The 20,673-nt window shown below is 32.5% G+C and overlaps 1 protein-coding gene across 1 annotated transcript in view; it reads right to left on the bottom strand.

Annotated features, from left to right (window-relative positions):
* Positions 1–3,973: 3,973 nt before the first annotated feature.
* LOC131162166 (alcohol dehydrogenase-like 7) overlaps positions 3,974–20,673 on the bottom strand; it is a 29,681-nt gene continuing 12,981 nt past the window's right edge. Inside the window, exons 5-9 of the mRNA XM_058118361.1 lie at positions 14,448–14,530; positions 14,153–14,228; positions 13,832–13,992; positions 13,454–13,618; positions 3,974–4,255 (exon numbers count right to left, since the gene is read on the bottom strand). Of these exons, the coding sequence (XP_057974344.1) occupies positions 4,139–4,255; positions 13,454–13,618; positions 13,832–13,992; positions 14,153–14,228; positions 14,448–14,530 (602 nt within the window). The 3' untranslated portion in view covers positions 3,974–4,138. The remainder of the gene's footprint in view (positions 4,256–13,453; positions 13,619–13,831; positions 13,993–14,152; positions 14,229–14,447; positions 14,531–20,673) is intronic.

Genomic DNA, 20,673 nt, shown 5'->3' with positions numbered 1-20,673 from the left:
TTTTTGTTTTCGATTGGACAAACATAAAATTAGAGATTAAAACGCATTCCCTGAGAAGACGATCTAGCCCTTGGGCTTAATATTACACAATAGAACTTCTATACTTGGGATAGCTTCCGAGCTGCTCATTTTTCGAGTGAGTCATTCCTATATCATACAAAACATCCAAGATACAGAAAAATGATGAGGGTCCGACCTCGTGGTGTTCCCAGACACCCTAAACACATCCAAATACAATCATATATACACAGCGGAATAAGGTCTTTCTATATATATATATATATATAGGCAGTACCATACCAGATTCTATACAAGAGCAGAAACAGGCTCTAACATACAACGTACAACTGGGTGCCCAACACATCCCAAAATGGCAACCCACCAAAATATAGTCCTAACACTTACCCAAGCGTTAACCGCAGTACACCAGCCACTACGCTCCCTACACTATGACGTTAGTTCCGGTTACTTGAAAGATCCGTAAAAATGTATGTACAGAAGGGGTGAGACACCTCTCAGTAAGGAAGAACACCGGTTATATCGGTGTGTGACATTTGAGTGTTATCATGATACAATATACACGCAGTTAAATGCAGTCCAGTACTAGTTTACACAGTCCATACACGCACACATATACATGATCAGCAATCCTGGTGTCGTCACACCCATTGGCCCGAAGCCGGCTCGCGACATACGACTTTGGCCCATGGCCAACCCGCGAACACAGCGCTACCGGCACATGGCTAGTCCTCGACTCCCATGGCATCGTACCGGCACTAACTGGTGGATCCACACCCTTCAGCATGATCTTTTGGAATAGGCTCACGCCCTCGGATATAGAGCCAGACCTCTTCCAATCTGTAGCCAGCGATTTCATATGCTCTCGGATATAAAGCCGAACACTCTTAGTACCTGGAACAATTTCATAACCGCGTTCCTACTAGCATTTCAACATATCACACACACATGCATGCTCATATAACCAAACAAACTACACCCATTTGGCAATCTAAAATCATTGTTTTCCAAACACATATAGTTTAAACAAGTCAAGGCACGACCATTCCTATAACACAGTATAAATCAACATATACGCTCGATTTCCAACAAAACTAGGGATGCGGCCCATCGCCCCCTTTTTCCCAAAATTGTAATCATGAGAAACCCATAATTTTCCCTGTTAGATCCCCCAAAATGAGTAGCCAAAACACCCATAGTACCGTGGACCACAGTTCCACCGAGTCCGATTTTGAAAATAACCGATATAAACACAATTCTCCTTACCTTTTTCCCGAATAGCAAATCTCGAACTCTAAGACTCCTAAACAGCGAATTGAGTTTCAAAACCTACAAATCACAGTACAGAACATACTCACAATACTGTTCCCTACAAAACTACCGGATCAAAATTGAAAACCGAGCCTTACCTCGATTTTAAGCTGAAACCCAAAAATCTCTGAAATGGGATTCCGATCCGTAGAACTTGTAGAGAATCCTTCCATGATCCTCGTGGTAACTTCAGATTCACGATTCTAATGACGAATGACGAAGAAATCTAGAGAGATAGAGAGTAGGGAGAGTTTTAGAGAGAGAGAGAGAGATATTTGAAGTTTCTTAATGGTTAAGTAATGAAATTTCTATTTATAGCCCCTTTGACCCGGGCAAACTTGTTGACGAGATGGTGTCCTCGTCGACGAGGCTCTATAGTCCTCTCATCGACGAAACGGTGGATTCATCGACGAATCCTGATATCCCCGGTTTCCCGAAACTCCTCGGCTTCTCCTCGTTGACGAGTCTCTGAACTTCTTCAACGAGACTTACATGGACTTCGTTGACGAACTCTGGCTTCGTCGACGAAATCTGCCAAATTCTCAATTTGCCCCTCTCTTATTTGTTTAAACCCATTTATCACGGTTCAGGTTCTTACACATCAAGTAGGAAAGACTAAAATGACACTCACTCGTAAAGAGCCCAAGCACAACCAAAGGAAGATTAATTATTAAATTGTATGTAAAAAGGGTTGTGTACGGTAGGAACATGTTGTAACTCTTGTGTTTTGTTTTTTTGCATGATTTCTGAGTAAGAGTTGAGCAAATGCATGCGTACTAGGACACATGAGTTTATAGGATTTCACCTAAAGTCACAGACTCAATTTTAATAGTTTTCAAAGTTAAAATTAAAGAGTTTGTCAAAAGAATCCTAAACTCAAACTGTTATTTTTTGTCCCACATTGGTAGAATAGTTCCACATTAGTATAACAGGTTGTTGTGAATTTTTTATATTATTTGTCCCACATTGGAGAGAAGTGTTTTTTGGACTTGAGGCTGAAACTATATAAAGAGCTCAACTCTTCATTTGTAAAACACACCTCAAAGTTGTATTTTGTCAAGAAGAAGTTGATTGATCATCGGCGTCTGAGGACATAGGTAATTCTATACTGAACCTTGTAAATTTCTTGTCTTGTTCTTTTTACTGTTTCATTATTAGTTTCTGCATTACTTTAATTTCTTATATATTCAATAGCAATAGTTGTAGTATTGGTGTTTGACACAAGTGGGGTGCCTGACACAACAATAACATGTTTTCAAAATGGGACAAGTTTTCAACATCCTAGCATTTTAGACATTTTCATACTTGGTACTGGTTGAGTTTAAAATTTCAGTTATGCACCTATCAAATTTCATGAACACCTTTCGGTATTTGAGCATAACTTTTGCTAGAAAAGTCCAAAAAGGACAATCTTGGTGTCCTTGGAAAGTTAAGAAAAAAATACTACAACCTTCATGTTGATGACTTTTTCTGATTCAGGGCACTCATAAACGAATAAAGGGGACTCGTTGACGAAAGCAAGGGACTCGTTAATGAACAAAACCAGTAGCCAATTCGAGTTATCAGCCCAGCTGACTCGTCGAAGAGAGCAGGGGACTCATCGACGAATGGCATCGAGCCCAACGCAGTAACGGACAGAAAACAGCTAGAACTCGAGCCAATCAAATGGGATTCACTCCCAACAACTAGTTAACGTTCATATTGGCTCTTTGGCGATAAATACAAGCTATTAGGCTTGTTTATATATGGTTTTGATTATTATTACAAGCATTTAGTGAAAACATCTTTGAATCCAAAACCTAACACTTTGCATTTAGTTCATATTCACAAGTGCTTATCTCTCTTGCTCACTTATCTTGTATAATTCATTCCTTGAGAGACTAAGTGTGAATTTTGATTTATATTTGATATTTGCTCAATCAAGGAGCATTTTCATTGTGATCATCTTCTTCTTGTAAGGTTCTTTGTGAACCATTGTGAAGCTTCCAAGTGAATTGCTTGGTGAAGGCTCTTGCTGAGCACGGTAGGGATTTGTTCCCGAGTGAAGGGTTCAGTACCCTAGTTGTAAGGTTTGCTCCACCGGTGAAAGAGTTCTATAGTGGATTGTGGAATCTTTGGCTTAGTGTTAAGGCGTGGATGTAGACTTGGGGCCGAACCACGTTAAAATACCGATGTTAAGCTTTCTCTCCCTTCATTCTTTAATTTTTGTATTGTGTTTGATTTTCATTATATATTGTGATATAATTGCTTGTAATCTTGTCAAGATTTTTATTTTGTAGAGAAAGCCCAAATACGCAAAAAGAGTCCATTCACCCCCCCTTTGGATTCTATATACTCCCGAGTGGGACGTTTAACAAGTGGTATCAGAGAGAGATGTTTGCATTTTTCAGAGTAAAATACAATGAAAAAAAAATTATTTTCTTATCATTTTGTTTTCTTTTCATGGAATCCATATGCTTTTTCAATTATTATTTAATATTGAACATAACAATATTTGCAATTTTTACAACTCTTTTAAGTAACTTATAACCCTTCTTCCTTCCATTACAATCGAGCCTTGCCCTTTATTCAAGGAGAGTTAAAAAAAAAAAAAAAAAAGGAATCACATTCTACAACTTATTTGAAAAAAAAAGCAAATATATCGGGAGAACATTCAATTGTGTTTAAGAGCATGATTTTCGAACTTATAATTTTAATTTTTTTGAATTCAGAAAAAAAAAGTTAGTGCAATTTTATATTACAATTTATCCAAAATTATATAAATTCAAACTAGAGTTCAAACTTCATACTTTTTCAGTAGAGAAATAGCTTATTTGTCCATCCATATAATGCAGCGGAGACTTTGTCCTTCCAGAAGTAAATCAAAAGCTTTGTTTATATCTTCAAATCTCACTTCATGTGTTACAAATTCATCTAACTGCAACTCCTGAAATTATCAATAATTCATAATAAATAATTATAAAAGCAAAGCACTGGTGCATAATCACCCCAAGTTCTTGCTCAGAGTTAGATTTTATCCAAACCTACACATTTTAAAATTCTCAATTTGAACTATAAACTCCAAAACAAAGGGTTAGATTGTGAATAAAAGTATACATTTTATGCCTTGAATTTAGATCTATTAATATGGACAAAGCTTGTTACAACTATGTGTTGCATTTTCTCATTTTCAAATTTTAAGGTCAAAAACCCAAACTTTTAAACATGGGGTTAGAAATTATAATATGATTAAAAGTTAATTAAAAATTAGTGATAGATAAAATAAAAACTATTTATTATTAGTTCATTGTATATTTTGTTTTATTTTTCTTTACAACTAAGCAGAAATAATGAATTCCTTCAAATGTTTTTACATTTTGTTGACTTTTTGAGTTTGATCCCTAGTTTTGATAATGACAAACCACATGTTACTAATGTGTCTGCCTAAGTACTTGAACATATTAATCATTCATAACACACACATATAAGTGAAGTGGAAGTTAGAAAGGACTTAAAACACATAATCCAGGCTGATCCATGAAGAGTCAAGAGCAAAAGAAGAAGACATTTGTTTTAATTGTAAATGCATTTGTGTTTCATAATTTGTTGGGTCTATAATAATTATGGTCTATAATAACTGCATCTCATGCATGATAGGTTAATGTTCAAAGGCCATAGTTTGTCCATAGAGAAATCAATATACCGTAGGCAGACCATGGTCGACCGATGTTGGATTTTTTGGGTTTAATTAAAAAGCCTAGGCCATAAAATGACAATAGGAACCATGACCCTTACACTTGAATGCCATATGCGTTTTCACTAGGGTTGAAATTGCACAAGAGACCAAGTAGGATATAAAGGACATATTTGTGATGTTTCGGGCTACCGAACCTTGGGAATATAAAATGCCTCGATCGATCGAACTGGTTGGAAGTCAAATTGTTGACTATGTCTCGAGCGATCAAACTATTTTTGAACTAATCATCCACGGTCGACCGAACATTGAAAGTAACTTTTTCAATCACCCTCAGTTGACCGAACTTTTAGTTCAAATTGGCCTCAGGCAACCGAAGTTCAAATCTCAGCCAACCGAACCTCTCACCAGGTGACCGAAAGCACGAAGCTTTGGAAAATTGCCTAACTTAGCCGACCGGCCAATGGCCACGGGTGACTGAACTGAAAAAATCCCTGAGGACTGTTGTGAGTATTCGGGCGACCGAACTTGAGCTTCAGGCGACCTAATCTCTCGGGTTAAAAATTTTTACCATAGGTAAATCAAGATTAAAATTAATTAAACCCAATTAAACTTTTTCTAAAATTCCCCTTGTGTCTCCAACGGTTATATTTTCATGAAAATCTATAAATACCTCATCATTTATCTTAATTAGCAAGGGATTAGGAAAATCATTAGCCAAAAAAATTCTCTAAAATTCTTTTTGTTTATGCTACTCATTTTGATTAAATTCTTTCAATTTTTCAAAATATATTTGCTCATTCTCCTTTCACTTTGATTTGAAAAATGTTTATTAAGGAAAATCATTTATTTATACTCCTTGTTTTCAACTTGAAAGGGAGTTTGAATATTTGATTATTGTGCATATTTCCATTCATCTCCAAGCATACAACTCTCATCTTGCATAATCTTTTGAAAAATATTTTTGAAGGTTAGCTTAGAGAGTTTTTCCCATAGTATTTCATATTGATAAATATTGATTGGGAAAACTTTATATTTGCTTGAGATCTTGCATCCTCATTGCAAGTATCTAAAGCTTGCATATTATTATTAATATATATCATATTTTTGCAAACTTTAATTATAATCTCTATTGAGCATTATATTGAAAAATATTTATTGTGAATATTTGATTAGGATTCCCAAGTTCCTTTGATTATTTGTTAATTATAATATCTTGAGTCAAAAGTCTTACTCACACATACGTTGATATACATAAATTATTGTGAGTTGATATATCACTTGACCAATCTCACCTGAGCATAAATTCTATTATCTGTGAGTGCATTGGTTATTGTTTGTGCATATCGGTATATATTTGCTTAGTTAAGAAGCATTTGAATTATACGCAAATTCTGTATTCATTGTTGTATTCCAGGCGTGGCCTGAGGAGGTGTTGATTTAGTCCGTAAGGATCAGTTGTAATTCAGACGTGACCTGAGGTGGGTCTTCTCTGCCCCTTTAAGAAGAGGTTGTAAAGATTGAGGCCAAGCTTAGTAATTTGACCTAGTGTTGTATTCAGTGTCGCTCCACCCGAAAGTGAGCTTTAATGGAATCCTCTTGCTTGTGAGTTTGAGGCGGGGACGTAGGCAGTATTGACCGAACCCCGATATCATATTGTATGTTCTCTTATCTTTGCACTTTAATTTCTGTTCATGCATGGTATTATTTATTGTTCTGACTATTTTACATACATGCTTTGAATGGTTGTAAAATATTAAGTCTACAATAATTGTTTTATTTATCAGCTCAGTTTTATATTGTTGGATAAATTGGCATAAGTTTAGAAAGACCCTAGGTTGTGGTATACTGCTTGTGGGTTTGAACATAACCTAGGAAGAAATTTTAAAATTTCAATTTACTTTGTAGACACCCTATTTTTGCCCTAACCAAATAAAACAAGGGGTCCTTTCTCATTGTATTATGATTATTATTATTACCTTATTTTCACTATTATATTATTATTATTATTATTATTATTATTATTATTATTATTATTATTATTATTGTTACTATGATATCTATTGTTGTTATTTACACATTATTATTATTTTTATTTTTATTTTTCACTATTATTATTATTGTTAACTATTTTTCCATATTGATATAAGTACTTTATTATTATTTTATTATTATTTTCCTATATTGTTATAAGCGGCTTATTATTATCACTATTATTTCTTTTATTTATTTATTATTATTATTATTTTTGTTTTTATTTGTTATTTTTACCACTATATTTACCATTATTATTACTATTGTTATTATTATTTTTATTAACATTATTATTATTTGGCTATTATTATTATTATTATTATTATTATTATTATTATTATTATTATTATTATTATTATTACCATAATAGTAATTATACTCATATATATTGTTTTCAAAAGAAAAAATATAATAAAAATACAATAAACCAAAAAGGAAAAGAGAGAGTTAGGTTTCTAAATTTTTTTTATATAATGACTCTTTTGGCTTCTCTCCAAGGAGAACAGCTGGGGAGGGGCGCACAAGGGGGGCACAGCAAGAAGAACAACAACAAAAAAAACCCTGTTTTGCTGGTTCACACGCACAGCAGCGGCGGCAACTCTAGCCGCTGCTCTTCCTCTTCTTCCTCTCCCGTCCTCTTCCATCTCTCCATATCCTAGCTTCACCTCACCTCACGCACAAGCAGCCTTACCCATCTCTGGCCATCTCTCTCGTTAACCCGAGCATCCACGCCTTCTCCGGCAGCACCTCCCAACCATAGCACCTCACGGCCAGCTTACCTCACAACATAACCCAGCCTCCCTCTCGGCTCTCCACTCTCTTCTCCCTCCTGCAACTCTGACAGACACAACCGAGCACTCACCCATCTCAGGGAAGAGCAGGCACAGCAGCTCCGGCGACAGAAGCACCCAGCCACCACTCGTCACAATCCGGTAACCCTCTGCACCAGCCACGCTCAACTCCGGCCATCCAATCCTCGTCGTCCTCCACCAGAGCAGCAACCTGACCACTCTCCACGCACCTGCTGCAACTCCGGCAGCCCCTTGTTCTCCAGCATCTCCACGAGAACCCACGGTGAGTCCCCTGCCTCCCTCTGTTTTTTTTTTTTTTTTCTGCTGCACACTGTCTATATACATACGCACACACAAATATATAAATATATATGCATAGGTATACTGGTGTCATGTGGATTTCAGTACATAAAGTTAGTTTTTTTGTTCTTTTATTTTCGCATCAGTACATCATGCTATTTAAACACATACGGATTTTTGTCTATTATTAGTTTGTTAAGTTTTTATTTATTCATCTATTTCAGTTTATTTGTTAACTAGTAAACTTGTCAGATAATTAGAAAGGAGTTTTAATGTAATATTCGTGTTTAAACTATTGTATATATATCCCTCAATTTTGTTGTCATAGGATTTGTAATATAGTATTATTATCTTTATTACTTGATATTCATGTTCAAATTTTTACAATGGTAAATATTAACTAGTTTATTTTTCTTGTTGCAGGATTTTTGTTCTTCTAATATATCTTCTGTGATGACCCAAATATATATATATATATATATATATATATATATATATGATTAAAGTACAATAATAATAAAATAATAAAAATAGTCATTAAGTTAATATCAATACGGAAGTGTTTTTCTGTAGGATCCTTGATTCCATGTTTGATGCCTAAGAAAGACCTTGTCTTAACGAGTGCTCAGAGACCATTGCGGCTCAGTCGCTCCTTGGAGGTCGGCCTGGTCAAAATGGAATTTCATAGGATAAACAGGATAGACACTGTTTGTACACGTAAATAAGTATATATACATAAAATAGTGTTTTGACAGACATAAATTGTAGAAATACATAATAAGATGATAATAATATAGGTATCATATGTGGGGCCCACAAGACTATGTGGGGTCCACATGAGTCCTGGAGCCACAAGACACTGTTTATATACGTAAATAAGTACATAAAATAATGTTTTAACTGATATAATTTGAAGAAATATATGATAAAATAATAATAATATAGGTATCCTATGCGAGGCCCACAAGACTGTGTGGGGCCCACATGAGTCCCGAAGCCGTATGGAGGTTTACACGAGTCTCAAAGTTATGTAGGATGCATAAAATCGTGTAAGAGTTATTCGAGTTACGTAGGATTCATTCGGGTCTCGAAGTTGTGTGGGGCCCACAAGACCATGTGGGGCCCAAATGAGTTTTCAAAATTTAAATTTAATTCTTGTTCAAAAATAAATAATAAAATAAATAAATACTTAAAATAGTTTATAAGTAATAACAATGATAATAATAATGACAATAATGATTAAGAAAAATAATAAAATAATAAAATAATTAATTAACTAATTGATTAATTAATTAGGTAAGTAGTTAATTAAAAATTTATTTAATGGGAATAGTGGCAAGCATTCCCACATGGCCTCCATCCACATCCCATACTCAACCCATACCTTGCCCATCCCTTGCCCATTCTTTAATTTTAAAAAATTATAATTTCACTCATCTCCCTACACTTTTATAAATTCTATTTTTTCCCCAAAATTTTCCTATAAATAGGGAGCTCTCAACCTTCATTTTTCACAATAATTTTCTAAGGAAGAGAAGGATTAGTGAGTGAAAGAATTTGTGGTGGAGTGAGAATTTTGAGTAAGTTCTCACTCATCCACTCTTTCCGATCTCATATCTTAAAGATAGTTATTGTGTTCGTAGCATACGGTAAAAGAAGAAGGTAAGTAAATTTTGATTATGTTAGTTTCCTTTTATTTTAAATTCATACCCGAGTTTATTTTGTACGTAAATTTTAATTATGTTGCTTAGTTCCACAAAATTTCCATGAGTTTATTTTTACACATATTTAATTATACCAGTTCTATCTTTAATATACTTGCATCTATTTTTGGGTTAAGAAATGTTCCAATCCCCTCAGGTAAATTTTCAGCATTTCTTTCTATTCAAAAATAAAATTATATATATTTATAACACAAAAATTGTGTGGCATGAGTTTATTTCTACGTTACATTTTTTATGTAAATATGAGTAAAGATGAGATTTTCACGATATTATTTTAAATTACATAAATTATAATAAGATGATTTTCAAACCCCTTATGAAAACGAAAGTTCAAAGTTACAGATGCTCGGTACCGCAGCTTAAAGTTTATACGGATCAGAGTGCACCCTCACTGTTTACAGAGTGGTTATTTATGTTAGTGGATTTCTCCTGAGTGCACACCTGGTTCTGGACCAGGACTTAATAAGGAAAATCTCACTTAAAGTTTACGTACGTTGATTTAGTTTGGTCGGCCAGCCAGCTAAGTCCAGTCTTCGGACCGCACAACCCAGTCATGGGGGTAAACATGACTTACGGCAAACAGGCCTAAGGGTGGTTTTTATAATATATGTTTATACATATTTAATTACGTGTACAAAGTTACTGATGATTTGAAGGAAAAGTGTAAGTTTACGTGAAAAGGATCATTTTGGTACTTAAATGACGATCTAAGAAAAACGTATAAGGAAAAATATATGTATGTTTATCATTAAATATTTTTACAGTTTTAAAGTTAAAAGTTTAATTTAACAGTTATAGTATATGATTGTAAAAATTTACTGTTGAAATTGATGACAAAAGTTTTATGCAGAAATTTTTAAATTTATGTTTATTCTAAAAGCAGTATTGAAGTTATAGTATTAAATATTATTTTAGAAAATTCTTTAAAAGCTCATTTTGGCCACACACTAATAATAATCTTATTTACTTACTGAGCGTCGTCTCACCCCAATCATATTTTATTTCAGATAACTCTGAAGGACATGTCGGAAATCAGGCTTAGCAAGCATGCGGGTGGGGATTAGAAAAATAAAGATTAATTAGAAATATAGTATGATTTCAGATATTTACGTTTGTGTAATTTTCTTCTTTTGAAATAAGTGATTGTAACATGAATAATTAGCGCTCTGGTTTAATAAGAATCGAGTTTATTTGCTTCCGCTGTAAATCAGTAGTAAAGAGTTAATATCCCAGGCCCCTCGGGGTCGGGGTGTTACATCTTCACGTTTAATTTTATTTATTTTTATCAATGTTTCTTTTTAATGCATATATTATTATGTTTGTCTTTGTAATTAGTGTTCATGCTCAGGACTTTCAGGAAAAAGTTTTTATTTTTGATGTATGAGTGTTCTTTATGGCTGGTGTTTTGGTTTAGTGTACGAATATATATAATAGCATTGCAAAGTATTTAGTATTGATATCTTCACAGTTTATCATGTTCATATAAAAGGATGTTAATCATTATGGCATATTGAATATTAGGATTTTGGCTATTTAAATGGGCAACATTCAAATGGTAGGGTTAAAAATTATGGTTTTGGATTATCATCGTGTGGATTTTGCACTATTATTGTGGTGGATTACTACTATAGTATAATTTTTTATTATGACAGTATATATAATATCATTAGGTATTTTGGTGCGTTAGGGTATTCTTATTATGGTGTCTAGTATAATCTTATTACTATATTTATACTTAGTAGTACTTATTAGGGTATTTTTTTTTAGAATTTTAACATATAGGGAACTATTTAATATAGTATCTTTAGGACATCTAAAATTACCTATTAGGGTATTTTTAGCCTTTTAATATATAAAGTATTACTATATATAGTATCTAGTTATTTATTTTGACATTCATAATATTCTAGTAGGTATGTGTGACTTATTATTCTATTACCATATATTAAAAACCTCCCATATTAGTATTTTCCTATAAAAAATTCAATACAATTTCAAAAATTGGGGGTGTATTTTCTTAATTATTATCCCTATGATTTTAATGCTAGGGTATTAGCCTTCGGGCTTCACGTACCTTAAGCTCTGAGGGAATATATGTATATATTTATTTATTTATTTTCCCTATGTATTTATAAACTCATAAAAAGGAGTAATTTAAAGACTTATTAGATTAACTTAGGGATAAATTCAAATTAATTAGGTACCGTTCGTAAGAACGTGCGCGTAGGGGGTGCTCGTACCTTTCCCTCGTGTAACCGAACTCCCGAGCCTAACTCTGGTAATGTAGACCAATTTTACCCCTAACGGGGTAGTCATCACGTGTTCTAACCACACTAAAGGTTAGTGGCGACTCTAACATTCCATATTTTTCCTTGAAAATTAAAATTGATTTTTATTTTGCCGCCCGGGGCACACGCGCTCCCGGGGACGTCGCGACATACTCCCCTCTTGGGAATACACGAATTCCAGCACATCTCACTTCTTTCATGCTTTTCAACTTCCAAAAGGAGCGTAAAAGCTTCATCCTTGTTAAAACAAGAAGAAAATGCACACGATAATTATGTGGTTCAGCTGACTCCAGCCTACGTCCATGGGAAAGGTCACTCCTCTTTTTTCCTTATTATTCAATGAGTATCAGCCATCAATTTATACAAATAGAAGGGAAGTTATTTTTAACAAAAGCACAATCTTCTCCTAAAAATAAAATATCTATGTGTCAAAGATAAAAGGAAGAATATATATCAAATATTCTAGTCCCAATCATGGCCAATCAACCATAAATGAAACGAGATAGCTCATGCCAACAATCCTCTATCTATTTTAGAGATTGAAAATTTTAAATTTTCTTATAAAATAGAGATCATAAGTTATATATATATATATATATATATTCGTTTTTGAGGTATGTAATTTGAGCATTGCTTGGTTACTTTGTTGGTAGAGCGAGAGATAATGAGATAGTTTTTAAGAATTAAGGTTTCCTTTCATTCAAGCAATGTCTATTTTAAGGATACAAAATCATAATATAATAATTTGATAGTTTAAAAAAAATTAAAAGATGTTATCATAATAATGTAAATAATTATGCATCTTAACATTGAAAAGAGAATGATAGTATCCTATTTTTAATATGGAAAATTGAGAATATCTAGTTTTGTCATATTGTGTTGTAGTATGTGATTCATATTGAATGGAACCCTACTTTCTACAATAGTGAAATTCAGTTACCTTTTTTTCCTGTGGATGTAGGCATATTGTCGAATCACGTTAAATATGTGCATTTTTGTTGTTTTATCTTTGTGTTTTTTGATACTATTCATCATAATTGTCACTTATTTCACCACATATTGCATGTTGAATGAAATAACACAAAGTTTTACACAATTGACTTCTTAATAAATTACTATATTCGGTACAATTTCTATTCTATTCTAATCTAACCTCATTCCATTCCGTTAAACAAATTTAGTCTAGGAGTGGCATTTTACAAAGCATTTTATTTTTTTTTTAACAAAAGAAAGTGTAGAATTAAGTTATCTAGGTATGTTTCCTATAATTTTCAAAGTGAATGGATGTAAAGATAGTATTAACCAATAACTTACCTTGTCCATATACCATTTCACAAGAATTGGAATATCAGATTTAGCTTTGAGTCCACCAAGCAAACATCCGGTGAGGATTTTCTTATTTTGAAGTACGTCTAGAGAATTTATACTCAATTGTGCCTCTCGTCTGTCTACCCCTAGCACAATTGTCTTTCCCCAACCCTGAAATTAAAAATATATTTATTTAACTAAAATTCCATGCTCTGATATACCTAGAAAAATAAAGAAAGCACAATATTTATATGCACATAAGATATTGTAAAAGCATATATTTTGGGATGTATCCTACTAAAAACACAAGCTAGGAGATACTCATTATTTTTATATTACGAATCTTATAATATGCTTGGGAAAAACAAAGAGAGATAGGCGAACCTTTCGGCAACAAGCAAATGCTTCTTGTACTAAAGAAGCCAAGCCCACGCACTCAAAGCAGAAGTCTGCACCTCCATTAGTAATCTCATTAACTATTTGACTTAAACTTTTATCTCCACAATCTTTTGGATTTATTAACTCTGTAACTCCAAATTTTTTACCTATATGAAAAAGAGAAGTAACATTGTCCAAAATTCAATATTCATATGTATATATATTGTATGTGTCGAATAAGAAAAAAAATTATATTTTGCTTGAATTCAAAATCCAAATATAAGGGTACAGTATATTAATCATTCAAAAATAAGGAAATAAATTTACCAATTTCAAATTTGTAAGGGTTCACATCCACACCAATAATCCTAGCTGCTCCACAGAGTCTAGCTCCCTCGGCGACCTATAAGGCAAAATCATTATCATAAAGCAAATGGAAATAACTAATGCCGCGTTTAGAAGTATAAATTTTAAATTTTGAATTTAAATTTAAGTAAATTTGAATAAAAATTAATATAATTTTATATTACATATTTTTCAACTCCAAACAAATCTAGATTTTAAGACTTCTTTCAAACAAAGGGAAAGTGCTTTAATTTACTCGTAATTATAAATATCATACTGCTAATCCAACTGTGCCCAGGCCGAATATTGCAACTGTTGATCCTTTTTCCACTTTTGCTGTTCTCCAAGCAGCTCCAACTCCTACCAAAAAAAAAACATGTTAGTTGGTATTTAATTTTACAAATTAAACATTTTGTACATTTTTAATAAAGAATAATCGTAAGTTTACCATGTGAATTAACATAAAACAAAAATATTTCTTTTTTTTTTTCTAAAAATTCAAAAATTAGAAGTTATCCAAAAAATATTTTCACTATTTTAAACCTTGTTATAAAATAGAATTGTCCTTGGAATACTAAAAATTGAGTTCAAAATTTTAAATATTTAATTGAAATAATTCTAATTAATTTTAATTTTATTTCTTTCAATAGTATTTATAGGTGATCATTTAACTTAAAGGTGAAAATAAATAGGACTTTAATAGTTTTTTTTACATTTGTTTTAGCTTCAAAAACATTAATCAAGAACTCAAAAGTTGGCTACAAAAATGCCTAACAAAGACGACAAAAAAAAAACATAGGAAAGGGTACAAGATGGGAGATCAGTTATCTCCCATGGTGTAGCCCAATCTCGATCGAGAGAAAACAAAATAATTTCATGTAATAATCAATCAAGATAATAGAGTTTTGTTATGAAAAATATGAATGTCACCCCTTCATCTCCCACCCTTTCATCTTCTACCACCATGTACTATAAAAGAACTCTTTCCCTCTTATTTTGTAATGTACAGAAAAATACTTGAAGAGAGTAAAACATATAGAAAGGATAAGAGAAGAGGAGAGGTAAAGAGAAGAAAGATATTTTGTATAAGGTTAGTTCCAAATCATCTTGTAATTTCTCCCGAGATAGTGAAGTTTTTGATTCCATTCACCCATAGAGTAGGCATAGCCAAACCTCGTAAAATTTTGATCTGATCTCTATTTATTTTCTTGCATTTTTTATAACACATTATCAGCACGAGACTCTAACCAATTGGGATATTTTTTTAAAAATCATATTTAATTTATTTATTTCTTGTAAACTTTACTCCACAACAATATAATATTCTCTAGAAGAGAATATGTCTTTTAAAGTTTAAAGAGTACCAATCTCTAGAAAAGATGGTAAGATAATCCTCGTGAAGAGACTATATATATATATATATATATATATATATATATAATCTTTTGAAGAGATAGACCTCCTGAAGAGGCAATATAATTAAATCTCTCATCTACATATTTAATCTCTTGAAGAGAAAGACCTCCTAAAGAGGTTATATATCTAATCTCCAGAAGAGATGGTAAATATTTACCTCTTGAAGATAATATAATTTTTAACCTTACGAAGAGATGTTAAAATCAACCTCCTGAAGAGGTGAGATGTTTATCCTCCAGATGAGATAGTACATTTAATCTCCGGAAGAAATGGTAAATTATTACCCATTTTCATATTGTAAGTGGAATCATACTTTTGAAGAGTACGAATTGAGAAAAATTGAACATAAGTAAAATTGCCTTATTATTGTTAATTGACTTATTATTGTTAATTTATTTACATGTTGAACATAAGTACAATTGAATTTGTTCCCCTTAACATCAAAGGCAACAATTATTTATTATGAATTCTAGATATTGAAATCCATCTAAATGCAATGAATTTGGAAAATATTATTTTAGATGGAAATACCGCATCCTTACAGGATCGTGCAAAAGCCATGATCTTCCTCCGTCACCGTTTAGTGGAAGAATTAAAAATTAAATACCTCACTATTAAAGACCCACTTATCCTATGAAAAAAATTTAAAGGATAGATTTAACCATCAAAAGACTGTGATTTTACCAAATACTCGATATGAATGGTTGCACTTGAGGTTGCAGGATTTTAAAACAATCAGTAAATATAACTTAAGCTCTACATAATATTAGCTCGAAACTAAAATTATATGATAAAAATATTACTGACGGAGACATGTTTGAAAACAAATTTACTACTTTTCATCCCACTAATGTGCTCTTGCAACAGCAATATAGGGAGATGAAATTTATTAAATTTTCTGAACTTATATCATGTCTTCTTCTTGCTGAGTAAAATAACGAGCCTTTGATGAAAAATCACCAAACTCGTCCAACTAGTTTAACCCCATTCTTTGAAATGAATATGAATACATCTCGTGGTCGAGAACGAGGCTGCATGTATAATCATTGACATCGATGTGAGGTTACAATCTCCCAGAAGAAGGATAACCCTAGAAGAGGGTCAACCACTAAAAGAGGGATGACCCCTAGAAGTGAAATAATGATCAAAATCGGCTACCTAGGCATCATGAAAATGAATGCTACAGATGTAGAGGAAAATGTCATTGGTCGCGTACCTGTCGTATGCCTAGGCACTTGGAAGATCTATACCAAGCCTTTATAAATGAAAAGGAAAATAGTAAAGAAGTAGAATTAAATTTTGCTGATTTTCTTACAAATCAAGGCGAAAATAATGATGCAATATTTTAAGATATAAAGTAAGAAAAATTTGGATTTAAATAAATAAACTATCATTTTATTATTGCCATGATCAATTATAATAATAGATTATTATTATTTTTATTGTTTTCGAGAAGAAACAAATTTTAGAAAAATTGTCAACTTTAACTTCTGGATTGTATTATACAAAGATTAAAACAATTGAATCATATTATGTCTTGCACCAGAAGTGCAATGACCCAAAGTTATTTACACTTTGACATGATTGTCTTGGACATTCTGGAGATGTAATGATGTGATTAATCATTGAGAATTCACATGGTCATCCACTAAAGAATCAAAAGATTTTTTTATCAATTGATTTCATGTGTACTACTTGCTCTCAATGTAAATTAATTGTCAAACCATCTATTTTAAAGATAAGTCTTGAATCTCCTAATTTCTTACAAAGAATTCATCGTGATATATACAGACGAAAATATCCACCATCTGGACCATTTAGATATTTCATGGTCTTAATTGATGCATGTACTAGATGGTCACATGTTCCTCTACGTTATATTCATAATATTGCATTTGTTAGGCTTTTTTCTCAACTAATTAGATTACGAGCTCATTTTCACGATTATCCAAAGAATTCAATTTGTTTGGATAATGCTGGTGAATTTATGTCCCGAACTTTTGATAACTATTGCATGTCACTTAGAATAGATGTTGAAGATTTTTGTTGCTCACACCCATACAAAAAATGGTTTAGCTGAATCTTTTATTAAGAAACTTCAATTCATTGCTAGACCTATGATAATGAAAACCAAATTGTCTTTATCTGTTTGGAGACATGCTATCTTTATGCTGCATGTTTAGTTCGTATAAGGCCAACAACTGCTTACAATAAACTTTCACCCATGTAATCAGTTTCTTGGCAACAACCTAATATTTCTTATTTAAGAACTTTTGGTTGCCCCTCCTCAAAGAACTAAAATAGGTCCTCAATGTAAGCTTGGTATCTATGTTGGTTTTGATTCCCCTCCTATTATTAGATATCTTGAACCTTTAATAGGTGATTTGTTTAAAGCATGGTTTTAAGATTATCATTTTGATGAAATGTTATTCCCTACATTAGGGGGAGCAAAATCAGTGCCTGAAGAAGAACATGAAATCATATGGAATTCTATGAGTTTATCTCATTTAAATTCTCGCACAAATCAAAGTGAACTTGAAGTTCGAAAGATTACACATTTGCAAGGAATTGCAAATTAGTTACCAGATTCTTTTGTAGATGCCAAGGTCATATTAAAATCTCATATACTTGTTGGAAATATTCCAGCACGTATTGATGTCCTTAAAGGACAACAGCCGGCTAATAAACTTAAACCGCAAGTTAAGCTTGGAAGACCTGTTGATGCAAAAGATAAAACCCCAGAAATAGATTATTGAAATTTGTAAACACTCTAGAAGAGTTTACAAAGGTGGATAATCCACTCGACATTCACAAACTCATTTATCTTGAAAATGAAATCCTTATTATAGAACCTCCTGAAGAGGAACCTCCTAAAGAGAAATATCCTAAAGAGAAAACTTCTGAAGAGACATCCCTTGAAAAGAGACATGTACCTGAAAATAATAATGAGATCTCAATTCATTACATAGGAGAAATGTGAGATAGAAATAAAGTTGTTGTCAATAATATATCTGCATATGCAGTAGCTACTAACATTACCAGAAGCAATGAGGATCTTGAACCTAAATCTGTTAATGAATGTTGATATAGAAGATTTTGGCAAAAATGGAAAGAGGCTGTCACATTAGAATTAAACTCTCCATCAAAAAGAGAAGTTTTTGGACCTGTAGTTGAGACACCAAAAGATGTCCAACCCATTGGATGCAAATGGGTATTTGCGCGCAAGGGAAATGAAAATAATGAAATTACTCGATATAAAGCAAGGCTTGTGGCACAAGGTTTCTCATAGAAACTCAAAATTGATTATAAGGAGGCATATTCTCCTGTAACGGTTCAAATCATTTTCAAATTCTTAATTGGGTTAACAGTCGCTGAATAACTGAGCATGCATCTTATGGATGTAGTAACAGCATACCTATATGGATCATTGGATAATGAAATTTATATGAAAACCCCTAAAGGATTTAAATTGTCTGAAGCAAAACCTAGAAATTTATATTCAATTAAACTCCAACTTTCTTTATATGGATTAAAGCAATTTGGAAGCATGTACTACAATCGATTAGGTGAGTACCTTGTGAAAGAAGGATCCATAAATGATCCAATTTGTCCATGCATTTTTATTAAAAGATCAGAATCTAGATTTGATATAATTGCTAGTTATGTTGAAGATTTGAATTTAGTTGGGACTATTTAAGAGCTCACTAAAGATGCTAATAATTTAATGGTAGAATTTAAGATGAAAAATTTAGGAAAAACAAAATATTGTCTTGGCCTACAAATTGAACATGTAAATGGTGGAATTTTTGTTCATCAATTTAAATATACCGAAAAGATGTTAAGGCAATTCTATATAGACAAAGTTCATCCTTTTGGATCTCTAGTGATGGCGCGATCACTTGATATTAAGAAGGATCTATTTCGACCTCATGATGAGGGGGAGGAATTACTTGGTCATGAAGTACCATATTTAAGTGTTATCGGCTCTTTGATGTATTTGGCCAATTGTACAAGACCCAACATAGCATTGTTGTAAATCTACTTGTAAGATATAGTTCTTCTCCTACTCTGTGACACTGGATTGGAATTAAGCACATTTTACGCTATTTGAGAGATACATCTAATTTGGGTCTATTATACTCATTTGATTCCAAGTCTCAATTAGTAGGATATGCAGATGTTGGATATCTATCTGATCCTTATAATGCTAAATTTCAAACTAGATATGTATTTCTTTACAAAAAAAATTGTTATATCTTGAAAATCAATAAAGCAGACGGTTACAACAATATCCTCTAATAATTTTGAAATACTAACTATTTATGAAACTAGTAGATAATGCATGTGACTTAGATAAATAATTTCTCATATCCAAGCAAAGTATGGTCTTCAATCAATTAAGGGTATTCCAACATTTTTATGTGAAGACAACGCTGCATGTATAGCTCAACCAAGAGGATGATACATAAAGGGTGACAAAACTAAGCGTATATCTCCAAAATTCTTCTATACACATGAACTCCAAAAGAATGGTAATATAGATGTTCAACAAATCCGATCAAGTGATAATCTAGCAGATTTTTTTCACCAAAGTTTTGCCTACTAAAAATTCAAGAAATTGCTTCATCTCATCGAAATGAGACATCTTAAATATCTTAACAAAAGGAGTTAATATATAGGTGACATCCAAGGGGGAGTGTTATGAAAAATATGAATGTCACCCCTTGATCTTCCACTCTTTCATCTTCCACCCTTTCATCTTCCACCCCTTCATCTTCCACCATCATGTACTATAAAAGGACCCTCTCCCTCTCATTTTGTAATGTATAGAAAAATACTTGACTAGAATAGACATATAGAAAGGATGAGACAAGAGGATAGATAAAGTGAAGAAAAATATTTTGTACAAGGCCGATTCCAAGTCATCTTGTAATTTCTCTAGATATAGTGAAGTTTTTTTATCTTATCCATCCGTGAAGTAGGCATAGCCGAACCACATAAAATTTATGTCTCATCTCTATTTATTTTCATATATATTTTATAACAAGTTTAAAGGTTATTGAGTACTATTTATAGTTGAGTAGCAT

This window comes from Malania oleifera, chromosome 8, assembly GCF_029873635.1.
Source record: "Malania oleifera isolate guangnan ecotype guangnan chromosome 8, ASM2987363v1, whole genome shotgun sequence".
In the NCBI taxonomy this organism is placed as follows: domain Eukaryota; kingdom Viridiplantae; phylum Streptophyta; class Magnoliopsida; order Santalales; family Ximeniaceae; genus Malania; species Malania oleifera.
The sequence above is the reverse complement of the archived record's forward strand: the minus strand, read 5'-3'. Positions and strand labels throughout refer to the sequence as shown.